Here is a 27,894-nt window from a genome sequence, read left to right as displayed (position 1 = left end):
TGTGATTCACTACAGCTACTTCACAGCTCCCGAAGCTCCGGTCGGCCAGACTAAAACCTCCTTCTGGGGAAACTGAGTCATCTCTGAGCTCAGCTCGCCGCAGATGCTGTTGGACAAAGACAAGAGGCAAACCCCAAACTCTTGCTGCTATACAGGCTGTTGCTGTCAGTCTACATGCCATGAGCCGGGTTCCCATCCAAGGTTAGGGTTTTTTGTGTATGTGTGAGTTATGTTGTCGAAAGTGAAAAGCTGAATGGAAAATTCAATATTTGGTTTTGAAAATCTTTTAAAAAATTTAAAGCAGGGATTGTTTTGTGGAAAATACACAATCTGAGAAAATGAAAAGTGGCATGTGGTCTTTACACCACTGAACTGAAAAGTACAAGTCTCCCTCATATTCACACTAATTGTGAATTGCCAAAGTGAACCCAAAACTTCATTGTTCTTAAGGTAAGAGCGTTTACATTTTTCATTTGTAAAAGTATAAATTACAAAACTTTCAGTCTAACATAATTTGTGACATAATCATGTCAAAAAAAAAAGATCAAATGTCAATATTTAAGCTCATTCAAGCTCGACGGGGGAGGCTAGTCGAGTTGCCTCAGCTGATCCAAACATTAGACGGAAGAGATTTAAGCTCAGAGGGAAAAAATTTAACGAAAGATTGCACCGGCCTACACAAGCTAATATAAAGATAAATAGTAGTGACTGTCGTATCCGATAAACTGCGGGAGTGGTTGCTTGCAGCACCTGAGCCATCTTTCAGTCATCATCTTTCCAACTCTGGAACAGGACGATAACATGCTCATTCTTAATCTCACCTACACCTTGTTGCCTCTGTTGGTTTTCCAACCAGAAAATGAGTCGTCAATGAGCCAGACCTACTCAATCCACTAAAAGGAATGTGAGCGTCAGTTCACAGGTCTGCAGCAAGGCCAGAAATATCTGTCCATAGGTACAATCCCTGCTGCTGGCGGCAGGACGACTCTGAGACATTTTTTTTCCCAGACTTCCTTTCGGTGCAGCTGAAGCGGACACCAGCTAAACTCCCATTTTCATTTTAGCAGCCCCACAAAAGTTTTCGTGAAACTGACTTGACAGTTGTGTGGAAACAAAGTGAGTGTTGGTATCCTGCAGAGCCGGTTGATCTCAACAGGACTAACCCAGATAAAAAAAAGTTAACAGCTAGCATCTAAAGAATCAACATGAGCTGCATTTATTTTTATTTTCCCTCTCTCTGTAACTCTCTGTCCTTTACTCTTTCTCTTTCAGAGTCTACGCAACCTTCTTTCATCCCAGCATGAACTGAACTTTAGCATTACCCCATCTTCTCTGCATGTTATCCAGCCAACAAAGGATTATCATTGTGCAAGGTGTGTGTGTGTGTGTGTGTGTGTGTGTGTGGTAGTGTGTGTGTGTACATACAAGCCCTGACAGCCATGGCAAGACAAGGAGGGGAGGGAGGTAGGAAGGGAAGGGGCTTTGGCATTCTTGTGTTGTGAATTTTAAAGGAAAGCTTAGCTGATCATAGCCAAATTAGAATGAATTTAGCTCATTAGGGGACTGGAGGAGCAGCAGGAAGAGGAGGAGGAGGGGGAAGAGGAAGAGAGGAACTCCGTCTCTCACACGACATGACAAGAAACAAGTAGTCCTTAATGCTGTAGTCGAAAGTAGGAGTTGAGATGCAATCCAAAACAAACTGCAGCAGTAAGTGTGTGTGTGTGTGTGTGTGTGTGTGTGTGTGTGTGTGTGTGTGTGTGTGTGTGTGTGTGTGCCCTGTTAACAAATTAGAGGGATTACCAGAAGAGAGTGCCAGAGCACACCAGCTAATCCCATACACTGGCCCGCACCACTGCACCTGGGGAGTGTGTGTGTATACATCCATGCGAATGTGTGTCTTTGTGTGTGTGAGAGGGGTGTGGTAGCAGGAAGGGGCTCTGTAGGGGTAACGTCCTCCCCCATACACACCCTCTGGTGCCTGTGGTCCCCCTAATCCTGGATATACACAAAGACACACACCATGCAGGATGCACAGGACATGTCACTCTTACTGTGCGTGTGGATGATGAGGCAGTGAAGCTCAGGTGTAGGGGGCTTTAATTGTGGCTTCAGGGGTCTCTTGCAAAATAAGGAAACATTTAACTGTATTACACTCTAGCTATTCAGAGAGTGCTTATAAGGTGTAATCAAATCAAGTATGCAAAGGAGTTGTGCAACTCTGTTTATTCCAGCCTGTCATCCCCTGAAAGCGGTCTGCTTATTACAACTCATATTTACGTTTGTTGTTAGGCCGTGACCTCTAATGGCAGAAGAAGTCGGGTGACGTAGTATAAAGAGCGCCAAAGTCCATGTAAGAAGGGTGGTGGGGTGGATGTATGAGTCAAGTAAACTCAGGAGATCAAGGCTCGAGTCCCGTGTGGAAGAAAGTCAAAGCTGACGTATTACAAGTTAAACAATATGCCGTTTTGGGACACTTGACAATCAGCCCAACCACATCACACACTTGCAATCTGATACCAGAGTTCAGTGCCAATGCAGGAAGTGGTGTCTTATTTAGTGGATGGAGGTTGGAGAGTCAACGTACAGTGTATACAAAGAATGTATGCAGCTCCTTGAACTGTGTTGTCGATGAACTATGCACAGGTCCCTGTCTATCCATGGCTAGTTTGATGAACATGAATATACTTCTTTGTATTTAAAAAAAAAAGGGCAAAGGAAAAAACAGGGAATGAAGTGTATTAGTATATTCTTACAAAAGTATATTTGCATTATTTAATGCATATAACCCCAACCCTAATGCTAGCAGTGTCATATGTAATTGTCTAATTAAATGTAATAGTGGGAAGTCATATGATTTATTTAAAGAAACCACAACTTATCACAGATTCTGACCATTTCATAGATACAGCATAGCATATAGAAGAAGACCTGTGCAACCTGATCGTGATTTATTTCAATGGCAGAATATATAAGATAAGATCACTCCCTTATTGGGTGTGTTAAGGCAAATCATCAGTGTTCAGTATCTTGCAAGGACGGCTCCTCTGTGGAGCCTCCAAGTGTTTTTGTCTTCTGAGGTTTAGTCATTGACATCTTGTCAGGTGAAGAGTTGGCTTGGTCTCAGGAGCCACAATAGAGAAATTCTGCCATGAGCCTGATTTGACCGGGACGGCGCTCCAACACATTTTTGGATCCTCCTCTCTCTCTGTCTCTCTCTTTCTCTCTGTCCCTGTCACCTGTCCCATCCAAATCCTTTCCCTCCTTCCCTCCCCTTATATAAACCTCGTCCAAAATGCACATTGCCAAGTGGGAGTCTCCTGGAACACACACACACACACACACACATGCCAGAGCCCCATCCCAGACTATGATGTAGCAGTGCCCCTCCTGTCTGAATAAGACATATTACAGCGCTGGCTGACACTGGTGTCAAGAAGAAAAGATGTCTCTCTTTCTCTTTCTCTCTCTGCTGCTCCTGCACCTCTCTCTCTCACTCCACCGGTGAACCAGGCAGAGTTGAGTGTAATCCCAGATTTATGAATTCCACATTATGCCCTCTGATCAGCTTCACCTTTTCAACTTTCCGAGCAAAGCCGAGATCTTTACTTGTAAATGTAACCTTTAGCGGCTATTTAAATATCTCCCTCCTTACAACACGACTGGATAAAAGGAGACATATTTAAGTTGACTAACTTCACCTGTGAAGACAGAAGTAGAAAGAAACGGCTGGCTGAGGTGGAAAAAGAGATGAAGCAGGGAAGGGAGAGGGGCTGAAAATGAAGGAGTGTAGCCTGTGGTCTGAGTGTTATGGTCAGACTCCACTTGTTTATAGAGAAATGGCAGCGAGAAGCAGGAGCGGGGAGGCAGCGGGGGGTGGAGGGGGGGGGGGGCAGGTCGAGGACGAGAGCAGATCCAGACCAGATGGAGGTTAGAGGAGGGCGTGGATGAAGGGGTGGAGGGAGGGATGAGGGGACAGGTCTCTTGCTGGAGGCCCTTATAAGGCCTGGATGACTGCAGAGCTCTGGAAAGGCAGCAGAGCCACTGCAGAGATATATACCTGCAGGCAGAGACACAGTGCAGGGCCAGCCCACCTAAAGTCAGTTCAACCAGCACCTTATTTACATCGTATAATTAAAGTAATTCTTGAGATCAGGAAAGTCAGTCGCATATCTACAACAAAGTCTGGTGTTGCAAGAAACACAAATAGTAAGATGATCAGACAGGTTGTAAACGATATCCAGGTCCTCTTAACCAAAGTGCACCCAAAATCTCACTCTCTCTGTACAGGAAAGCTGTGTGATTTGGTTGTTATTACCAATAGGGATAATGACCCAAACTACAAAAAATTAAACCCAAGTTGGATTAAACGGGAATTATTTTTTGTGGCCATAACTATGATTTTAAAAATACTCAACCCTAATGAAATTACTGAGCAGTCACAAAAAGAAGTCTTCACATGTTTATTCAAATATAAATTTTGTTTATGTCATTACCTTGCATGGTGGTTTTACATGTGCTGTCTGACAGAGAAATTCCTTCACTTGAGAAAACAATCTCACCACATTTAGTAGCTTTTGATTTGCCCAGCAATTTTTCCCAAGCACAAGTTTGCCTACTCACATTTAAAGATAGTAACTCTAATTATTATTTTTTTTTTTTCTGAAAGAAACAAAAACCCTTTCAGTGTTCAAACCCAGAAAAAAACAGTGAGGAGACTGTCTTAGTGATCAGTACCATATCACTGATCGACATCCTTCCTTTCTCCTACCTTCCTTTATATGTGTCATGTGAACATTCCAACAGAATGACCCGTTTCAGTCTGCCTTTTGAGTCCATGCAGGAGTAGGGTTGTTGTCTGTTTTCCACCACCTATCCTGAGTAAGATTAAACAGGCATTTTCCCACCTACAACTTTATATCGTCAGTCGGTCAGACAGACAGACAGACAGCTCGAACAGTTATCTACCCAGCTGTCTGCAAATCGGCCTTGTAGAGAAGCAAACATGAGTGAGAGTTAACAGCTGCATGTTCCATCAACACTGGCTGACAGCTAAAGTACAGTAGCATGTTGGCTATAGTGTTCTTCTACCTCACTGACTTAACTGACCTACAGCCAAACCACATCCATATTTTTCAGGTTTCTAACTTTGCAGTCTATTGTGATACATTTGTATTCGTTTGTGTCCAGTTTATTCTCTTTTTGCTTCTGTTCAGTCTCAGTCATGATATTTTATTTGTAGAGGAGAGCAGAGGAGAAAGGAAAGGAAAGAAGCTCCTTGGTACTCCTGCTGTCTCCACACTAACTGGAAGCAGGCCTGCTCCCATAACCACTCCAATCTGTTTTCATTTGCTGAGCCTCATACCATCACACACACACACACACACACACACACACACACACACACACACACACAGTCTGAAGTATAGTCTCGCAAGGCTGCCACATCTCTTAAAGGAGAAATGCACTGGTTTTATTTCTATTCCAAACAACAGCTCCATTGTCACACAGTCAGTAAACAAGTAATACATACTGTACATTAAGTCAGTAAAACATCTTCTATATCACACATATCAAAATCTAGGGAAGGCTACAGAAACAGTTTACAGGTAAGGCGTGCCCACTGTAACACACGCCACATCCTGCAACAGTAACTCACGGCAACATGCAGCCACATCCTGCGACTCGCTGGAACATGTTGCAACATGATGCGAGATGGGCCAAATCTGCAGCACATGCAAGTCCGAGCATGCTGCATGCTTCATGTAACACACAGCAACACCCCACACCATGCTGTGCCACACTAGCATTCTAGTTTTCTCTGCAAGTCTGAACAATAAGGCAGCATAATGAGCAAAAACGTGAAGGCTCCAAAAGAAGTGAAGAGTCAAGAAAAGTTGGACAATGAGGATCTAGAAAAACTGGATGAACCTCTTTGTCATGTGAGAACACAACTCTCTGAGAGGCCTGGGAGGAGAGAGCGCGGCACAGCCTCCTAGTCATAGCTCAGCGGTCATGCAGCAGCCAAAGACAACAACGACGTGAACAGAAAGTGGGGTAAGACATGATGATGAGTGAGAGTGGGAAAGAATGCTTTTAACTCATCTCTTAGACCTAAGTTCAAAACAGAGTGTTTTGGCTCCAAAAGAAAGCCTGACTGGTCTGTGGGTTCACCTCTCACAGCCCTTTTTCACTGCAAGAACTTTTTTTAGGAACTCAGGAACTTTGCCTGTATTTCAACCCAAGAAACCTAGACCCAGTTTTGGTTCGTGAGCCCTAGTTTCTGCCCAGGAATGCTATATGAAAGCACCCGCACGCTGGAGCTCATCCTACCAGCGTATTTAACATACAAGGGCTACCGACACGAATAAACAACCATTGTAGCAAAATGTTAATTTATTTCTTCAGTAATCAGTTGTGCAATTAAAGTCATCTGACAAAAAACTGATTATTATTATTTCAGGAACGTCACAGTTAATTTGCATATTGTGTAAAATGAAAACATGCTTTTCATGTACAAAGCTTTTTCAATACAAATTGCAGTTTTCATCCCAAGTACAGTATACATTAATACTTAAACATTTATTTTTCCATCTTTTGATTCTGGTATAATTTATTTTCTATAGAGTACTTCTCTATAGTATTGATCTCAGTTTTCTGGTATCCATCATCTATTCTAGCCATGTAGTGAATGTTGCTGAGTGATCAGCTACAGTACCACTGGTATTCTGCTATCATTCAGCCTGCAGGCAGGCGTGGCACGTGTGGATATTAAGAGTAGGGATGACAACTCTCATGGTTACTGATGTGTGAACAACAGGCGTTCCTTCCTGAATAGTCTAAAAATGAGTAAGATAAAAAGAAACAAAAATTTCACCAAGTCTTATTTGCTAATTGATTTGATGAGGCTATGTAGGCCACCAAAGCAGGAAAAATAAACCGAAATGACTCAGCACATCATCACTGCTATGGAAACAGGCATCTTTCCTTTCCAGCATCTCCGGTGCCTTTCCACGCATACTATTAATCCAAACTGAAACACACCTGCTGCTGTGAGAGCGGCGACGCTATTTAAAGAAACACACAAGAAACGACCCCGCAGTTCTGTTGTCATCTCATCGTGTACCAAAGTTACGTCTTAATGAAGTCGCTTTAAATTCATCCATCCATCCAATTTGCCTAAAATCTATAGTTCCTCCGGAATACAAACACAATGTAGTGAAGGAATTTTGGTTTAGTTCCTAGCTATTTGTTAGAGATGTATTTGAGGTGTTTGCATGTGTGTGACAGATAGAGAGGGAAAGACAATCATAGCAGCGTTTTAAACCCCTTACAGTAGGGAAGGTGGTCTAAATGTGCTTGCTAGATCCACCTCTCTCTTACTTTCTGTCTCTTTACAGACCTTAAACGTAACACACACACACACACACAGTAGTGTGCCTAGTGCCAGTGTTGGTCAGAGCTGAATTCCCAGCTCACTCCACTGCTCATTAGACTCAAGTACTGACCATTTAGGTCAAGGTGTCCACCGCTGGGTCTGCTCTACTCGTCAGAGAGTTTGTGTGTGTGTGTGTGTGTGTGTGTGTGTGTGTGAGTGTGAGTGCTTGCGTGTCTAGCTGTTGTAGTCAAGCTCACATCAAGCTACTCTGGATGCACTGATCTGATTTCCCTTCCTAGCGAGACTCCTCACCGCAGCCAGGCAGATGGCGATGCTGTGCTGGCAGCCATGACGGGAGGCCCGCCAAGGGCCAAGGCTTGCTGGCGGCCGGTCACACTTTATCCACTGACCAATCACAGCTGGGCAGAGGAAGAAAACGTTTCAGATCCCGCGGCTGTTATGAATGCCTGCATGGGTGGTTGTACAGTACTTCAGTGTACCTAAGCATCTTGATGACATAATAATGTGCTGTGGGGCAGGGGGAGCAAAGACAATGGAGAAACCCTCTGGTGATTAAGCAGCCTTAGACATAGAGAGAGAAAACACTGCGCCCGCCAACCTGCAATTTCCTCCCAGGTACGCTTTTTATCGGTAAGCCTTCAAGTGGTGCCAAAGGGGCAGTTCAGGGATCCTGTAGTTGGCCGAGTGTGTCGCTAAATGGGCCAAACATTTATCTGTGTGTCATGCACATGCAAAAAAATGTGTGTGCGGACACTTTGACATAGCACACAAGCATTCGTATGGGAGAGCCTGTGAAGATGTTTCTGGAATTAACAATCACTGTTACCCAACACTCCGTGTGTTATCAGTCATGCACACATGACGTGAACAGGTTATGAGCTTTTATTTTGAAACTCTTGCTCCATCGCTCCAGTGGATAAAGGAGAGAAAAAAAGAAGAGCGAGGATCTGCCTGTTTCCAATCAGTGGGGTTGTGCTGCCAGTTGTTGGCCCTCAGCCAGCATTGTTTACTTGGCCAACCCCCAACCTCGCTCCGAATGGCAAATTACCCCAGCGATGGGCAATTTTAGCCTAACCAACAGGTAGAAAAGACTGTTCCCACATGGCAAGGCCCCCGATCCACAGACAGATGCTCTAACTACCTAAATAACAAAGTAGATATAATTTAAATGCATTATTTGCCTTCCTGGGAAACAAGACACGGGTTGCTTTCTCAGGAGAAAAAGTACGCATGTTATTGATTTATTTACAGATGGAAAAAAGAAAGACGGCAGCAGCCCAGCTTCTCTCCTCCGGCCCTCTTTTTGTTATCTGTGATGTTGCCCAGAGAAATCAATAGAACAACTGTAGCTAGCAAGCTTTGTTTATCTTTTCCTCTAAGTGAATAATTCAGGGGTGTCAGCGGGGGTGAGGCAAAGCTTTGATACAAACGAAAGGGTTTGGTGTTCAGGGGGGAAATCTAACCCCCTCCTTATCCCGCACTTCTTCCCACAAAAGTCTCGAGGAGATGAGAGATGCTGAAAGCAGCTACAAATCAGGTTCTGGGTGAAAGGCGGAGAGGGACTGCTGCTCTGGTTTCGCACCGCCACCATGAACGTCCCTCACACAAAATAAATAGATGAATCTGAGCGCTGAAGGCAGCAACATCTGCTAAATATTGAGTGAAGGGAAGAGCCAGTAAAAGTTGGTCGGGCTGCAGTGGTGGAACGGGTGGCGCTAAATGGTTTTAAGAGGTGGCAAAGGGCTTTGAGCAGTGCTACAGGGAGCTACAGGATTTCTATTGGGTGCTAAGACTTTGCTTTGATGGTGCTAAAGAAGAACAATAGCTATATTCAAAACCTGCCGTCATTGAGAAGGGCAAGACGCAATAATTATTCAACTGGGCATAACAGCGTACATTTTTAAACAGTCTCTTCCCATAGGCACTCAGGTGTGTCAATTACCCATCTGTACATACACACCATGATGTGATGGAAGAAGCTGTGCGAAGAATTAAATGAAGGGGACCAATTGCTATGTGAAGTGGGTGCACTTGTTTTGAAAAGTTGCAAAGGCACTCGCAACATCAGAAAGGTTAATAAAAGGTCTTTAATGGGTTTTTAAGGGACGGGAGCTACAGCAGCCAGCCAATGTAATACCAAACCATCTGCTTTTTCCATGACATGACACAAACAGGAAAGGGTTAAATTGCTGTTGTTTCATAAGCTTTGATTGTGAGCCGTCTCTCCTCGTGTGTAGCCCAACTAGTGTTAGTATGTGAAACTGGGGAGACTTAAACCCTCCTAAACAAGGGGATCAACATGTATTTGTCAGGCTATGCCACCCTCGGCTGCATGCGCGTACATAAACACACACTCCCACGACAAGGAAGCAAACATTTCCTGCGACGTCGCTAAACCTCAGTGTCCCACCTTCGCCACGGACACACAAAAGCCCTCAGTCCCTTGTAATTGAGGTTTAAATCCTTTCCTAACGTTCCTCCATCCCTCACTCTTCACCAAACATGGATTGCGCCGACACAGGGCCCCTAATCCTTCCCAGTTTAACCAAGTGAGAAATTAGCTTTTGTTAAGTGGTGATTTGGCCGGTGCTAAACGCCAACAGCCCATTGTAGAGGAGAGGGGCAGTCATGAGTCCCCCCAAAGCAGCAAAATACTGTGGTAATCCCATCCTGTCCGTGCGGCCGGCCTGGAGCTGCTGTGACAATATTGTCAACTTATTACATTATTTTAGTCAAGAGCTCTCTCTGTCTCTCTCTGTTTCGTCCAAAGAGGTTTTGAAGCATCAACATGTCAGCTTGGCTAGGAAGGCTTGCCGAATGTATTACCTATTTCTGAGGTGTTATGTGTCTTTTTTAACATATCCCCCCCCCCCCGACACAAACACACACACACAAGCCCCGCTCTCTCGCCGACAACTCCGACTTTACAAAATCAAATCTTGTATGCAGAGCTGTAGTGAAAGCCACCAGTGTCAGGTTGATAGACGACACAAGGAACGGCTGCAGATTCAGATCCTCAAAGCCGGCGAGAAAGAGCAGGCTGTTCTGGCAGGAGGAGACAAGACAAAGCACGGCGTCGTCTCTGAGACTCAGCGGGGAGAAATCCGCCTCAGAAAATCCCCGTGACTTGGTCTCAGTACGAGCAAAAATCAGGAGTTCATTCAGAGAAGTCTGCAATGGAAGGGTGTTTCGCTGGAAGCGGGAGGTATTTTCAGGCATTAAAAAAAGAAGAAGACCAAAGAGCTGCTAGAGAGAGAGCTGACGATGACCAGTGTGCCAAATATTTTTTATGGCCAGTCAACTGTCATGTTTATTCCCCCACTGTGGTAGGAAGATTACACAGTTCTACTGAGCATGGACTTTGATGTCTTTATGTGGAAGACTGTAACTCTTTGCACCCTTCTTCTCACAGTAATCAAGTAGTCCGCTTAGTGTTTTTTCATACATGACTACATGACAAGATATGGGAAAAAATTACACTGTTGTAGCCTACTACTGCAAGCTCTTTAGTCTCTCTTCTAACTTATTTGTACGAGGTTTTGGTACTGCGCCTGCTCTCCCGAGTGTAAGTGTGTGCGCTTGCTATGCGCACTCACACACCATGCGACATCTTCCTCTTCTCTACTCGTATTGCCCTGGCTCAGTGAGGTATTTTGTTCCTGCTCTGCTGGCAATTTGGGGCTTTTACAGTGCGTAATTATCATCCCCGCTCTCACAGCAGCAGGTGTGTTACCTGAGCGGAGTGTCATGCTTTCACCCTGACCATTCAGACAGGTCTTGGAGCATGAGAGGACATTTAAATCAGTAAATGTAAGAGCTATGGATGTGGACACCCACTTCATTCTGATTCTAAGTATAGGCAAGTTCACTGGGTAAATGTGTGGAGTTACTATAAGAACTGATCATCTGGAGCTCAGACAGGGGGTCCGTCTTGTGCAGTAATATTGCATCAGTCTGCATCAACACAACGCTAGATCTGCCTCAAATGACATCAAATCTTACAGGAAAAACCCTACACAATTTCACATTCATGCATTGCAATGTAAACACACACACACATTTACCTAGAAACGGCGTAAACATGCACATTACAAATTTGCTTAGAGACAAACTGCAGCGTAAACACAGACATACACATGTTCCAAATTCACATAACAATAAAGATGTATACACACACACACACACACACACACACACACACACACACACACACACAGGAAACTGGAAGCAGCAGGCCCAGTTTCTCTGTAAACAGACTCACTGCAGCCTACATTGCATACAATGGCATTCAGAATGAGTGCAGCCTTTCCTGGAGGGCCTGCGTCCTGAAATATCAACGGCAGTGAGTCCTGATGAATGCAGAGGGAAGTCTAGCTTTGCATCCAGCCATTGTCACCTCCACAAAGCTTCCCAATCAGCCTCCTTCAGCCTTTCTCCTCTCTCTATTCACTTTCACATACTACCTGTCTGACAACAGCTCCTCGCTCAGGGACACAATTGGAAACAAACTACACCTAGCGCTTTATCACCTGATCTGATCGCTCAGAGTCACAAAAGCCAAGGCGCTATATGGGAGCCTCTCCCATCGACAGAGGGATTATTCACCAAGGAACCTATATTTTATTCAGAGATTACATTTCCCTCTGAGCGATCTCTGATGACACTCAAAGTGAATGTTGTTGATATTCCCATATGAAAACACATGAGTTTTTGTGATGGAACTTTGATTCAGTAATGTTTTACATTTTCTTTTCAGGTAAGTCTTTCGTTTTCTAGTTTAATTAAAAATTACACTTTTAATGGAATGTCTGCAGATTCACCTCTGCTTTGAAAAATGACACTTCAGTAAGTCAACACAGCTCAAGTCTTAACGTGCAAATGGTTTCGATGAGCTAGCTCGTGTTCATCACCACAGTGATTTTTAGGTGTTGACACTTCCTAAGTCCCTATAGAGAGCAAAGTAAAAGTGCAATAAAAAAAGTAGAGAGTGAACTTTGGGGTTCTGTTTCATAAAAGCACACTGACATTTGTAATAATGCATAACTAGAAATCTAGCTTTGGAGCACACTTAACAATATGACATTCGGTTCACTCAATATGTCTACATAATGTGGTAGTTAAATAAAAACTATCTAATATCATTATTTTAATATTCCTGTTATTTGTTGCCTTTATGAACACCACAACAACAAGCCCAGGACCTTCACAGGTAAAACATGAGCTTGACAGACGAGGCCAACAGTTTGAAATGTGACATTAGAAGTGAGTGTGGGTGGGTGGATGTCATGACTGCATGAGAAATCACGTATTGCTACCACACCGTGAAGATTTATGGAAGCTCAATTTTTTTTGTATTCTGAAGAATTAACCATTATGTGTTAGCCACAAAGAGTTCAAATTCTACTAGCAAGTTCTGTCGTGTATACTCAGAGAATGTGGATTGTTACCCCAAGAACATGTTTCATTTCTTCAGAAAGACTCGAAGACTTTGGCTCGCTATACTTCCAGGTGAAACAGAGGAAATAGCGCATGCCAGTTCAGAACCTGATATTTTTTATACTATTTCTGCATATATTTTACCAACTGCACCCTGCACGCTGCTAATAGCTTCTGGCTTTAATTCTGCTGTCGCGTCGAATGAATCAGACCACCAACAAAAACACACATTTTCTCTGCTTTTCACCAGAGCTTTTCGTTTCGCCAGATTTTTTGCACGTCTAAGAAAAACACACATGACACATACATTCAAAGCCCTGTGCCAAAACCACAAGCAAAAGGCCAAAAAAAAAATCCATGAATAAATGCCTGAACTCTGGAGAGACCATGAAGAAACTCTCTAACTGGGTTTAGCAGGAGGTCTGTTAAACCTGATCGTCCCTGTGGGGAATTCAAATGAGCTAGTCCGCAAGGGAAAAGCTTTAAATAAATGGAAAGCTTCTGAAATCAACCTTACTTAGATGCCATTTTCATCAAAGAAAAGCTGATTTTCCAAAGCTATTAAAAGCCAAACAGCAAAGCAGACGTCATGTCTCAGTAGCTGCTAAACCAAGTGGCTCTCAAAGTGGGGTCCAGGGACCTGTAAGGGTCCTCCAGAGGTACAATAAATACAATGCGAATCATATGGCAATAAATCTGAACACATGTGGCTCTATTTTGGAGGGTGTTGTATCACAAATGTCAAAAAAGGAAACATGTTCTTATTAGAACCAAAAATCATTTGTAAAATGCTGAGAATATTATCCAGTCTTGATCAAACCCGGCACAGTTTGAGAAGCTGAGAGTGTCTGCTGTTTGAAATGAAGAACTGAGAGTAAACAATAGATTCACAAATGGCTGCCAGCCAGCCTCTGTGAGAATGTGTGTGTGCGTGTGTGTGTGTGTGTGTGTGTGGGTGGGTGTGTGTGTGTGTTGTACAACAAAATTAGGAAGGGATTTCACTGAAAAGCCTCTCCTTTTACGCTCAACAATTAAAGGAGATTTCATAAAAGTTATGGACCGACATAGAAAGAGAGACGCTGCCTGAAAAACAAACCACAGCAATTTGCCATCAACCCCCCCCCCACACACACACACACACACACACACACACACCCTGTCTTCATCATTTCTGCCCTGACTTCATTCTCACACACACAAAAACGGAGCCTCTTCCACCAATCTCATCCCTGACGCCAGGACATCAATTTTCGCAAGTCGCCGAAAATTACCATGCATGAATGCAAAAAAGGCTGATCAGGAGTAATTAACACGGCTTCATATGCAAATTTTATTAATGCAGAACTACAAAGTCATTATGCAAATGAGGGTTTCATCGAGCCTCTTGACAAATACTCCCAGCTCCAGCCATCCAGCAGCCGGGATAGATGACAAGTCTGTTCGCTCAGTTTAGACTGGAGGGATGCCTGTGTGTTTTTAGTCTAGTTAGCGGATTAGCACTGGTTAGCGCTGGTGGCTAGCTGTGTGTGTGTGTGTGTGTGTGTGTGTGTGTGTGTGTGTGTGTGTGTGTGTGTGTGTGTGTGTGCATTCATGGGTTAGTCTGTGTGTTTAAACTGTGTGATTAGGGAAGTGGCTAATGGCTGTGCAGCAGAGTAATGAACCTGAGATCCAGGGGATGGAGGAGAGGGAAGGGGAGAGGGGGGGTAAGATGATATGAATATGCATGATGCTCACTGGCTTTGATGATTAAAGAAAATTTTAATATTTAAATGAGTGCATGCAAAGTGATTAACGCGGCAGTGAGAGGCGACGAGGCGAAAATCGCAAAAAGGGATTTTGAAAATGCTAAGAAGCACATGAGATGCCGATTTGCCTTTTTATGCTCTATTAATGGCAAAAACTCTCTCTCTCTCTCTCCTTGTGTCTCTGTATGTCTCTCAATCCAGCTCTTTCTGTGTCTTTCCCAGCCTTCATGTCTCGGTTGTTTTGCTCTCTGCGTCTGGTTTGTGTCCAGGATGCTGGATTTACAGAGGAAAGGTAGGAGAAGCGGGTGGAAGGGAAGGAGAGCACGCACACACACACACACACACACACACACACACACACACGGCGGGTCTGACTTTCAGAAGGGAAGATTAGCTGTAGCCAAACATCATCAAGACCGGTGCTGGGCAGTAACGTGTTACAGTCATGTGATGATGGTTAAAACAGGTTTTGCCTCCTTGTGTTTGTGGTGGGGTGTACGTTAGCTTGACGCAGGAGCTCTCGGTTAGGGAAGCAGCTCGCCTCCACCAAAAGAGAAGGAGTAGACGTTTCAAGTTACTCCAAATGTGTCTAATGTAAATGTTCTGTCTTGTTGGCTGGCTGGCTAGCTAGTGGTAGGCGTACGTTCGTTGTTCTGTGAACTGTATGGCGTCACAGTGCGCGTGCTGTCACCAGAGGTCATTAAACGCCTCCAAACCGTTAGACCAGCTCCTTGTTTAACCAAGTCTTTAATTTCTACAGTTAGAGCCAGTAGCGTTTGACATTTTTTGAAACTAGTCACTACAATACCTGCATTTCTGTACAGACCCCAAAAATATACTTTTTCTTCTATAAAATGAATGTTTTCTCGTTTAACAGAAGTCAAATATCTCTAATGTGAATTATCTAACTTTGCCTGAATAAAATACTTACTAGCTAAATTTTGACAAAAAACATCTATCTAATCAAAGTATAAGGAAACAAGATGTTAGCTTTCAGTAGTACTTGATAGCTTTCGATCCTCAGTGCTGAAAGGTTTTGAGGTTTGATAGCACATTACATATAGAAGGTTTAACATGCAGGCACATTTGAAGGAACAGGACTGTGTCATAGAATGTAATGTAACAAGTAATGTAATTAACTGTGCTGCGTGGCAATTAGTAAAATCATGTAATTACTTCTTCATGAGTAATAAGTAATAAGAGTTAATTACACTGTTGAAGACTAAAACAGCCAGTGTAGTTTCCTCACTGCTCGCTGTTCGTGTCCGTCAACATCCTTTCAGGCCGATTAAAAATGCATCAGGACTGTAACTGCACACACACACACACACACACACACACACACACACGCCTAAACCGAAACTAGCCAAAAGCTCACAGGATACAGCGGGCGAGAGAGTCGGGGGGAAACAGAGGGAGAGAGCGCGAGCGGCAATACAAACCAGAGTAATTACCACTTCAAAAAGGCCGACGCTCCATCCGAGAGGCCGCCCAGCTTTATTGAAACAACGCAACAAAAAAAAAAAACAAGAGCAGCGGGCGTCCTAATGCCTCTAAAGTACAGGCTGTTATATCAAACACACACACTTTCACACACTCACACAGACACTGTACCGAAGCTCTTTGTTAAGTCTTTGTGCAGTTTCATTTGGAAGATAAATAAGCATATGGTAAATATTTTAGGGACACGCCACTGTGCTCAGTCATTATTTATTGAAGAGGTGTGTGTGTGTGTGTGTGTGTGTGTGTGTGTGTGTGTGTGTGCATACTGTTTACATAAGATTCAAACATGTGCCCTCTTAAAAATGCTTTTTTTTAAACGATGTGTGTTTTTTTTCTCTGGAGTCTCACTCTGCATATTGCACGTTGTCTGAAATAATGGGTATTAATTATTCTCTTTTCTGTCTGATAATCAAGTTAAAGTTGTGTGTGTGTGTGTGTGTGGGTGTGTGTGTGTGAGTGAGAGAGAGAGAGAGACTAGAGAGATCTCCTCATCTCGGTGTGTACATGTAACCATCTGCGTGTGAAAGACAGAGAGACAAAGACAATGAACTGGAACAAACAGAGAGAAAGAAGTCGGCTGGGGGAAAACGACAGAAAAAGGGTGTGTGAAAGCAGAGGTAGAGCGAGACAGCTGGCGCACACACACAGCCTGTCAAATGGCTCTGTCAGATTAAAAAGGTGTCATCATATTTGAGTTTGTCAAAACTACACACACCTTAATGAATGTGTGTGTGTGTGTGGGTGTGTGTGTTCCTCTCCACTCCAACTGGACTTATTAAATGTCTGAATTAAACCCTAGTTGACAAGGCTTTCAGGGCTGCTCAGCGCTGTGTCAGGTGGTGTTAAAGACTCCTCAGTGATACGCGTGCGCTACATGGATGTTTGTGTGTGCCTTAAAGTAAAAATGACACGTTTCCTTCTCTTTTCTCTAATCCAAACTGTCAGGATTCCACCTCCGTGGAGTTTCTCGCTAACCTGACTGACAGTCACCTGGGCGTCTGGAGGGTGTAGGACCAGAAGGTTGCCTGTTCAAATCCCCAGACCCAGAGACAAGGTGCACCAGAGCAAGGGGAACTTGACCCTGTTAGCTGTGGTCGACCTGGTTAATGTGAGCGTGTTGTTTCTGTGTGAATGTTTAACACTGTTGCTGGAAAAGAACATCAAGCTCTGGTATCTAAAATCCTTGACAGTTAGCTACATTCTGCTCTGGACCAGACTTTCTAGCACTGACTAGAATCCACTGTCCTCCCGCTAGATTTACATGTATGTTCGATGTAATGTTTAATATTGCTAGATTTAGCGCTGACAGCTCTGACATCGTCACCACTTCACAATTAGCCTATAAACTCTGGCTTAGCAGTCTGTAGTGTTTTATCTGCAGTGATTTCCCCAGTAATTCAGCGACTGGTGTTTCGATAACATCAATATGTTGGCTAACAATTAGCCTACACGTTGTTAACTTAGTTAGCATACAAGAAAATCTAACAAGCTTATTAGTAGGCCTACACATGTATGCAATATTAGCTAACAGCAAGCTATAATAGTAGGCTATAACTGGGCAGACTCAAGCTACAACCCAGAGTAGAAACACAGGGTTTAGACAACTGAAAGGGATGAACTGACTTCTGGTTAACATGAACTAAATGTGGCAAGTGGAGGATGATAACATCTGCGCTAGTGGGGGCTGAATGGATGTCCAGGTGGAGGAGGCTTTTTGCTAACTCTTTGCTACAGATATGGATTTGTGAGATCAAAGCTTCTGGGGGTGGGGGGGCTACGATTAGCCTAAAGGGAGTGTGTGCTTGTGTCATAAGATGGTGCTTTCAGATATTCCCCATGTTTTGTTCCCTCCCGTTGTTATTTACATACTTACAAACACACAGATCATTAATGTCCAGAAGGTGGGTATTAGAAGTATATATATATATATTAATCTTGCTCTTTTAACAGACGAAAGAAAAAAGGTCTGTAGTGCCTAACAATTGCAGTTGAGAATATGTTGCTACAAGTCCAGACAATAGAAACATGAAAAAAACACACTGTCTTCAGTTCTCTTACAACTATAGTTTCAAAGTACTTATTTAGATAATATTAAAACATGTATACAAGTGTACTGATATTGATGCTTTTACACAAATCTGAAATATTCGGTCTGATTTCCTCTAAATCAAAATGACTCCTTTCTTAAAATGTGAATGAGTGTGTGAGTGTGTGTGCGTCAGAATGTGTGAGTGTGTGTGTGTGTGTGTGTGTGGGGGGGGGGGGGGGGGGGGGGGGGGGGGGGGGGGGGGGGGGGGGGGGGGGGGTTCACATGGAGAACAAATGGAAGAGAAAAGGCTTGAGAATAAAGGAGTCGTTTGACCTGCTGGGAGCCCATTACGAAGCGTCTTCATCAGTCGTGTTCTGAACCGACATTCAAACTCCCTGATCACTTTTCCCCTCGCTCTCCCTCCCCGCTCTCTTCCTGCCTCACCTATGTCTCTCACCCTTTTTTTTCCCCCTTTCACCAGGTAATGAAAGGTGTAAAATCTACTGGAGGAAAAGCTCGCTCTGAGTTGCAAAGACAAAATTCCACCTGCCATATTTCAATCCCCCGGTGATTATGAGCAGGGCTGTGCGTGTTCTCTCCAAATTAAACTTCAGCTCGATTAATAAACCCCTCTGTCCTCTCCTCGTGTTAATAAGGTGCTAGTTGGACATATTTCACGTGGAAATTGTGAAATACAGAGGGTAATTTTGAAACATAAAATGTTATTGCAGCAATATAGTTTACAGTTGCCGCAGTGCACGTCCAATTGAGCCGCTAATATGTTTTTGCTTTTAATGTGAAAATTATTGCACGATGTGTTATGAAGACATATTGTGCAATTACAATTTCCAGCCTTCCAACGCTGCACATGTGGAGTTGATTTCACAGGAGGACTATAGTTAGATATATTGCAAGCATTTAAACGCAGGGGGAAAAATATACTTATGCACATAAATATGAATAATGCCAACCTAATAATGTGCCCAACGTCAATCAATTAGCGCACACACTCTAATGCAGCTCCGCACACACTGTGGGATTGCATCAGAGCTATTTGCCCCTTCCTACTGCTCAGATTGTTATGTGTTAAATGTTACTGACCTAAGTGCCGTGCTTTCAGAGGTTCAGGTGGCTGCACTGTTTACAGCAGCGCTGTGCGGCTTACTTAGCAGAGTTGTAACAGCCTGGTAAAATATTGATGAGGTTCAGGCCCAAACACAGGGTTTTCCAGCGCAGGCCAAACCGCAGACTGACACGTTCAGAGGAGCTCTGTTGTGCTAAAAGAGTCAGGAGTGTTACCTGTGAGTGCATCGCTCACGTGGCTTTGGGCCAACATTTTCCTCTAAGCTTACTCTGGTGCTGCTGATGACTTTAACTGTCTGTCCAAATTCTTTCTTGAAATAGCGCTGCCAATAGAGCAAACCAGGAGTGTTTCTATCCGAAGAATGGAAATAAACCGGCTTCCAGAGAAAACACTTCCAGCAGACAAATAGCCCTGATTAGCGTATTGATCGGTACTGGCCGAGCTGTAATGCTGAAGATATTTCATGCATATGTTTGCAGACGAAATGCAAATTGTGATTTCTTTTGTATTAATAAATGTATTGATGCCCTGCACTTGGAGACAGGTCGTGTCACATCATGTAGGACTTAAATTCTTTATCACCAGCGCTTATAGGATTCAGTAGGATTCATGAGCCACTGGATATCTGTGTATCAAAACACTGACTGTAAAATACTAGTCTACTTGTATTAGAATTCATGAAACACATCTGTCGAGTCACCTGGGACTGCTCTAATTATTGGTTCAGAGGGTTAAAATAGAACACAGATCACATATCTGGAACAAAATGCACAAAATGAAGCCTGCACCAAAGCAAAAGCAAAACATTCCTATTTCTGTCTCACATTTGTGGCTGTTTACTCAGTTTGCACTGTAACTGCACTGAAACTTGGTTTATTAGTGTTTTGTGTATTTGTATTTCATTTAAGCTGACATGTTAAGTTCTCTATATGCCATCATCTTTGAGCAGTTCTTATTCAGCTGTGGATTTTTGGACCTGCTGGTTGTTGGTGAGCACCTTCCCCCCAGCCCTGAGCTGAGTTCTAGTTCTACAAACAGTGACCTGTAGGACGCAGGACAGCTGAGAGGAGTTCTTGTCGCAGACTGGAATATTCTGCTCTTCCCCTCTGGCTTTCTTTGAGTGTCTTGACTGGTTTGAGAGATAACCCCCCCCCCCCACACACACACACACACACACACAGACACAAACCCTGCAGCTGCTCTCCTGCTAAACTGCTTCTTTACCCCTCTGAATGGGGGAGAAACTAGCCTCTTTATAATCCCTCTTTCTCTGTCTTTTTTTCCCCTCCTTCTCCTCTCATCGTGTTTTTTTCTCCCTTCTTTGCTTGTTTGAATTTTAATGAGCTTTTCACCTTTTTAAGCAGATGGCTTAGGCTGGATTTCTCCATGAAAGTCGGGGTGAGTCTCTCTGTCACGTTTTGCACAGTTTGTTTCAACTAGCCGAGTCCTTGAGGGGGTTTAGGGCTTTGAGTGGGTAATGTGCCTGTCTCACCCCGCTTTCTTTTTCCTCCCTCTATCTGTTGCCCTCTCCCTTTAATGAAATGAACATCTCTCTCTCTCTCTCTTGCTGGAGAGGATGGGCTTAGTTTAACAAAATGCCTTCACAAAAGCTGAAAAGGTACATTTATGTTTGTGTACGTGCAGTTGCATATGTGCTCAAAAACTGTCCCCAACACCTCACAGTCCATGCTTCTGGTCCTTCCTTCCTTCCTTCCTTCCTTCCTTAATGAACTAGTTCCCAACAGCGGGAAATGTACTTATTGGCTTTTTTCTGAAAGTGAAACTATGGATGTGGAGACAAGATGTGGCTAGCTTAACTAAGCAGAAAGACTGGAAGCAGAGGGGAACAGCTAGCCTGGCTCTCACCTAAAAGAAGAAGATAAAGTAAGCCTGGCCACACCTCCTAAGCTCACTGATTGACGCAAAGAGAAATGTAAAAACTACAACTTGTGGTTATGGGCGGAGTTTAGCTGAAACTATTTCTTTGGTAAATAACAGCCGTGTTCAGTGACTGTGCGAAACATCCTGAAGTCTAATCATCACAGAGAGGCTGCAAAATCTGGTCTAGTGTGCCTGGCAAACTACACTATATCTGGCAATGTTGCACAAAAGTACAGGGAATAAAGGTCAGTGCTGTAATATTGCATAAAAATATCACAAATGAAACAAGATGTGGCCACACTAAACTTCCCAAAATCAGAGGGAAACTGGCCACTCCCTCTTGAGTAAACACACCTTTAACATTTTAAGACGTCAGATTGGAACACTTAGGATGTTTTCAGATTATTGCAGTAAAACAAGGCACTGCTTTGCTTGCCCCAAGCATTTCCATTGCAGAACTCTCTGTGGTGGTATACAAACTTTTGTGCTTCTCTTCTATAATATTTCACCTTCTTTTTCACAATAATTGTTAGCCTAATCCGTTAGATCATGATTACGGGCCGAGTGGATAAACTTCCCCTGAAACCCATTTTCCTTTTCACATTTCTGTTCATGTAACAAGATCCAACTTAATAAGACAACTTTAGATGTGTTGCTAGGTGTATTTCTGAACTTGGACAGAGTGAAGCTAGCTGTTTCTGCCTCCAGTTTATTTGCTAAGCCATATTCCTTACGGACAGGCATGAGATTTGTATCAATCCTCTCATCTAACTCTTGGAAAGACGACAAGTAAGTGTAGTTCCCAAAATGTTATTTCTTTGAAGTGTGTGTGTGTGTGTGTGTGTGCGCGTGTTCATCATGCCTACCTGCCGGTGTGTTCTCCTGTTTGGGGCAAATTCCTTTGATGGGCGTCCTCCCTCCCCGCTCACCTCCTCCCACCTCCTCCTCCTCTGGTGTCACCTGGATGCCGATCTCCACCGGCTCCACCACTTTCCTCAGTTCTCCCCGCTGCGTGGGGAGATGAAGGCTCTGCAGAGTCGGACTCCCTCCTCCGCCTCCCCGGTCGGTCATCTTGTCGTAGCAGCCATTGGCCAGCAGCGGCGTTTGGCACTGCTTCTTCTTGTGCTCAATGAAGAGGAGGATGTCACCCAGCGGGAGAGTCATCTGACACTGGCCGCAGGTCAACAGGTCATGGTCGGCGTGGAGGCCGGGTGGCAGGGTGTGGGCCAGACTAGGGTCCAACGGGTGGGGCGGCAGGCCGAGAGGGTGGGGGGGTAGGGAGTCGGAGAGCAGGCCGCCATCTGGATGCTCAACCTCTGCTGTCCAAAAGAAAAACAGAAAAGACATGTCAGGAGGGGTTGGTACCGAAAATTAAGTTGGCCCCGGGGGTAAACTCTTAAAATTCTTTATCTGTAATGGTATGTTTTGTTGTGATGTATTATCACGCTGCAAGCTCTTCTCTCTGTGTCGGGGCTGAGCTCCTCCACACACACACACACACACACACACACACACACACACACACACACACACACACACACACACACACACACACACACAGTGAAGTGAACCAGGTGAAGTCAAGATCTCTCTGTACTATAAGTGCAATTAAACCTTTGCGAGTAAAAAGCCAGTACTTCATCAATGAACCAGTTCAACATAAATATCTAGAAAGCGATATTTTAACCTGCACTGTTGTTGCAAACAAGCTGAAATTAAAGCTGTCTGTCTGTAGTCTAACTGTTTAGCTAAGTTTGCCATGTATCTTAAAATCTGGCAAATTCTTGTAAACTTAGCTGCTGGCTGCCACCAGCCACTCCTCTCTCTACCAGTTAACATTACCCGTAGGCATCACAGCAGCAGAGGGAGGAGGCCAGGAGCTGATGCTGACTGATCTGTCAGTTTTTCATTCTTTCTCCCAGCTTCACTCAGAATGTTGATGTCAGGTGTATGTTTTATTTTATTGACATTTTGGATTTGTTTCCACTGAGATATTATTGTGTTGTTGCTCCTCTAGAAAGAACATTAAGTTAGATTTAAAAACATTCACTTCTAAAAGCAATTATTTAGTAATGAGAAAAAGAACAGATAAGAGTATCGATAAGGAACCAAAGTAGTACTGATAAATCCTACTGATACTCATCCCTACATGTCAGATGATTTGACACCTGGGCATTTGAAAACTTGACTTGTATTTAATCTCACATTGTTTAGTTGTTGATGGTTTTTAAAAAAGGTTTGAATTCCTTAGGTGGCCAAAAGTATGAGAGGGAGACTACACTGACCTGAGCCCTTCAGCAACACACTGAAATAGCTGCCTTTGCGGTTCATTTCACCTGGAAAACTGTATGACATCATGTTGCTTCCAAAGCTAAATGTGAAAAAACCCAACCACCAACAAAGCAATGCCCACTGAGAACCTCTTGTCACAGGTTGAACATGCCAGTTCAGCCAAAGAGTGAAAATGTGCTTTATCTGAATAATCTGCAGTGCCCTGAAGTTTATTCAATAAAGGAAAAAAAAGAAAACTTTTATGTAACAGAAATCACTCCAAAAAATTTGGAACCACTAAATTGTTAGAGCTACATGCTAATTCATTAGCAAAAACAACTGTGTGTTGGGTGACAGCACCATGACACAGTGTCTTTGTCTTACTGTCCTGTGAACATATCAATATTGTTTTTGCACTACATTCTTTGTGTCTTGCACTATTATGGACAGATTTGTTCAGTTTATTACGTTTTATATCTTGCACTGTTTCGTACCTACTTGTTTAACTGCTGTACCATAGGCTCCTGGGAAATGGCATTTCATCCCATATGTATATTTGTATAGGGATGGGTTGAAAATAAATACAGTCTCAGTACATGTAAGTTATACATTGTGAAGTTGATTTGAGTAAGACTAGTAAAAATTCCAAGCAAATATTTATACAGCGTTGGTGAAAAAAGTATTCCCACTATGAATAATGTTGGACCAAATGCTGCTGTCATAAAGGTACTACGCCTTGCTTCCTGTGCAGCGGAGAATGTTTGCTGGGAAAGAGCAGTCAGACAGTTGATGAGTGGTAGAATAATAAATGTAAAAGCTTTTACAAACAGACTATAATGAGGGATGGGTTTAGATTATCACTTCAAAGAACCAAAGTGAAGGAGTGAGGAGGTCTGCAGAAGGAGGGAGAAAAGAAGTGACCCCAGAGGTAAACAGAAAAACAGAGAAATTGTCGTCGTCATCATCAATATCATCATCTCTCTCTCTCTCTCTCTCTCTCTCTCTCTCTCTCTCTCTCTAATACAAGATGATGGATTAGCAGCAGGTTGGCCATTTGTCTCAGCCTCCACATTAGAAAAGCAAACAGATTTGGGATGTCAAAAGCAGTTGAGGGCTCCAGATGGAGCAGCCCACCTCAATGTATACCTGCTTTAGGTCTGCTTTTAAATACAACACTGTTAAACCCGCTGCTTTTCACCCTGGAGACACGTATATGAACCATTCTATGCATTCCAAGCATAGAATGTCGGTGGTTCCTGAACTTGTTGGCTTGTGACTCTTAAACTGAAGCTACGTCTACTTGGGATTATTCCCATTGAAAGAAAGGGAATAAAAATGTAAACATCTATTTATTTAAAAAAAACATAAAAAATGTATAAATGATTTCCTATCATCTTTCTTTTTTTTATCATCTTGTGACCCCTCAGATGTATCATGGCATCCCATGGAGGATTCCAAACCCTGGTTTGGGAACCACTGTTGTATGTAATAGACAATTATTACTTAGTAACAGCAATAAAAATAGTGATATGTGCAACTATTACACAATTAAAATATTGATTTAAAAAAAGATACATCAAAACAATTATATATTTACACGTGCACATAAACACATACATGCATTTACATACAAACTCTAAATCTACAGTATGTAAAGAATTGGGGTGTCAACATGACAGATAAATTAACTCTGGTGTGTTAGCCATCTACAAATCACAAACATTAAAATAAATGATACAGTCATTTACTGAGTGATAAGAATATTAAAGAAAATTAAAATCTAATGAATAATAAAATGTTTTTTTGGGGGGGGGGTTCCTCATCTGAATCGAGGGTCTAAGGACAGAGGGGGTTGTGTGCTGATTGTAAAGCCCCCTGAGGCAAACTGTGATGTGTGATACTGGGCTCTAGCTATAAATATAATTGACTTGACTTAACAATAAATTGCAATCTTTCCTGTACACATCTTAGTCATTCTCATCACAAACCAAGTGTAAAAATTTTTATTTTGTTGCTACGGCTACAGGAAGCATGTGCGTGTGTGAGCAGGTGTAACCCACATCTCCACAAACCGGCTGCACCGCGCCCTCTGCAAGTGTGTGCGTGTCGCATGTTTCTTCTGCATGCATCGTGTGTTGTATCATTTTGGTGTGTGCATGCGTGTGTGTGCGTGTGTGTGTGTGTGTGGCCTGCAGGCTCCAGCCATCTGTCCTCCGCTACTGAAATGAACGGCCACGTACAGTAGACTGTATTCCTCCAGTAATAAACAATAGAGAGAATAAAGCCAGTGAGCTGACCTGAAACAAACACACTCCGCAGCTACACCGACCCCTGCAAACTTGACTTCATCACAGAGATGAATACATTATTGTAATATGATCAAAAATGGCTGCCTAACCTCAAATACAAAGCTGGCTTCCTGCATGTGTGAAGACACACTGATCAGCGCGAACATAGAGACATTATAAAAATGTACATGCGAATGCAGATACGTATGTATGAATACCAGAAAAACCTTTACATTGTGTTCACAGCAACAACGCCAGTTTTGAGAGATGTTCAAAAATAAAAAACTGAATGTGCACTTGGTGAAGTGTACAGCGTGTATGCAAATGACAGATGCAAAGGAAGAAGCGTCACTTTGGCCTGATTTACCTAATAAGGCTCGGGTGAGTCGGGCAAGAGCACTAATAGGATTTCAGTTAACCGGGGCTGATGAAGAACAAAAAAACATCGAAGGAAAGGGAACGTCTAAAAATGATCGGCTCAAAAATAACACCCCACCCTTGACAAACCATCTCCAGCATCTGCAGCAAGGGTAGCAACAGGTATTTGGAGAGCTAAAATATGGCGCTTGGCTCGGGTCGAGGACAAAAAGGCACAGCTTTGAATTCCCGTCGTCAGGGGAGAAGTTCTCTCTGAGCAGGTTACCATCTCTGAGGTTTGGCTTCCTCTATTTAGCGCCTATCACTGTAAATGTGCTGTTAATCCATCTAGACCCTTCACGCTCTCCACACAGCCGTCAGATAATATTCACAGACACAAATGGGGTAGCATATTAGTGGCAAGCTGCTTCTCAGACATCCACTCCCCCCTTCAACAATTTTTGTTAAATGATTTTAGTTTTATTTTTTTACTGGCATTCTAACTTTCCCCAGTTTGACTGTATGACCGCCTGCCTTGCTCCCAGTACAAGCAAGGTGCTGCCAGTTAAGACCAATGACAACGACGCGTGTGGAATAAAAGACTTGATCAAAACTGTCAAAACTAGACTTTGCTGCTACACTTGTTACTGTTTCCTCAGCTACACACAGACACACAAAGTCTAGAATCAAGATCAAATGTTTGCGGGCGAAACTGCACAGTACACTCAACACACTCTCAGCATGCACACACACACACACACACACACACACACACCTGCAATGCCCGCTAAGCTTTTGCCACACCTCAAGATTTCTCCAACCCTGAAGAAAGTGACAGTTACTACATACGAATACGTCCACACACACACTCACACACTCACACTCACACACACACACACACACACACACACACACACACACACACACACACACACACACACACACACACACACACGCTGGGTCACTGCAGCTCACCTGAAAACGACTTTCCTTTAGCCAATATGACTTGATGGTTTTTAGAACTGGAATACTGTTCCTATACTGAATTCCTGTTTTCCAGTTAGCTACTAAAATCATCCAAACGCTCACCTCCAGTATGACACAGTACATCAGCGATGGTGGCGATATAAGAGGTGTGAAGGAAAAACTGTTGAAGTCAAGACACTTTCAATAATGTCTAAACAGGAAGTGGCTTTTCATCAAAAGTCAGTGTTTAAAATCTTGGGGAAAGGAGTTGAATAATTACACGAGATCTAGCATTTGTACTGAGCAGTGTATTTTTGGTGTATTTATGTATTTATGCAGAGTTTTTGAAGTCACTTTATTTTTGAACTTTTTGCAAGTTTGTTAGAAACACAAGAATTTTTTGTAAGCTTTACCGTGAGATTGCAAATATGTCACTTTCATAATTTTGTATATGAGTTCAGTGTGGGGTGATTAAGGTGCTTTGTTGCACGTCGTCTCCTCGCTTCTCCTGTCACCTCTCTACTGTCACCTATCAAAATAAAGGAAGAAAAATGCCTGGAATAAGTACTTTAGTGTCACTACTACTACAGTAACAGTGAACATAACATTTGGTGGTGCTCTAGCATTTAAAAACACGCCTTCATTTCCAAGCTGAAAATGAGGAAAGGCGATGAAACGATCCCAGCGTTATGAGATTGGATCTGATTTCAAATGAAAAGCCATTTACCTCAAAGCTAATTCAAGTTCATCACACGGTAAATCCCCCGTTCTGGTCGAAGTCATGTTCACCGTGTCAGGCCAATCAGACGTGGATCAGAGGCACGTGTGCAAATAACTCCAAACATTTGTGTCAGTCTGATCGTGGTATTAGTTGGACTCACATGTGACGATGCAGGGAGTGGCAAGAGGAAGGAATGTGTGAGTGAGCGCAGAGCCTG

The 27,894-nt window shown here is 43.2% G+C and overlaps 2 protein-coding genes across 4 annotated transcripts in view; both read right to left on the bottom strand.

Annotated features, from left to right (window-relative positions):
* The window catches only part of ccdc85ca (coiled-coil domain containing 85C, a), a 480,744-nt gene that overhangs the window by 365,494 nt on the left and 87,356 nt on the right, over positions 1–27,894 (bottom strand). The window lies entirely within an intron of this gene.
* bcl11ba (BAF chromatin remodeling complex subunit BCL11B a) overlaps positions 1–27,894 on the bottom strand; it is a 46,172-nt gene that overhangs the window by 12,577 nt on the left and 5,701 nt on the right. The window contains exon 2 of one of the 2 annotated variants that reach the window (XM_046062886.1): positions 21,941–22,390. The exons of the other annotated variant lie outside the window; for it this stretch is intronic. Coding sequence (XP_045918842.1) covers positions 21,941–22,390 — 450 coding nt within the window. The remainder of the gene's footprint in view (positions 1–21,940; positions 22,391–27,894) is intronic. 2 annotated transcript variants of the gene reach the window in all.

This window comes from Micropterus dolomieu, linkage group LG11 (genome assembly GCF_021292245.1).
Source record: "Micropterus dolomieu isolate WLL.071019.BEF.003 ecotype Adirondacks linkage group LG11, ASM2129224v1, whole genome shotgun sequence".
In the NCBI taxonomy this organism is placed as follows: Eukaryota; Metazoa; Chordata; class Actinopteri; order Centrarchiformes; family Centrarchidae; genus Micropterus; species Micropterus dolomieu.
The sequence above is the reverse complement of the archived record's forward strand: the minus strand, read 5'-3'. Positions and strand labels throughout refer to the sequence as shown.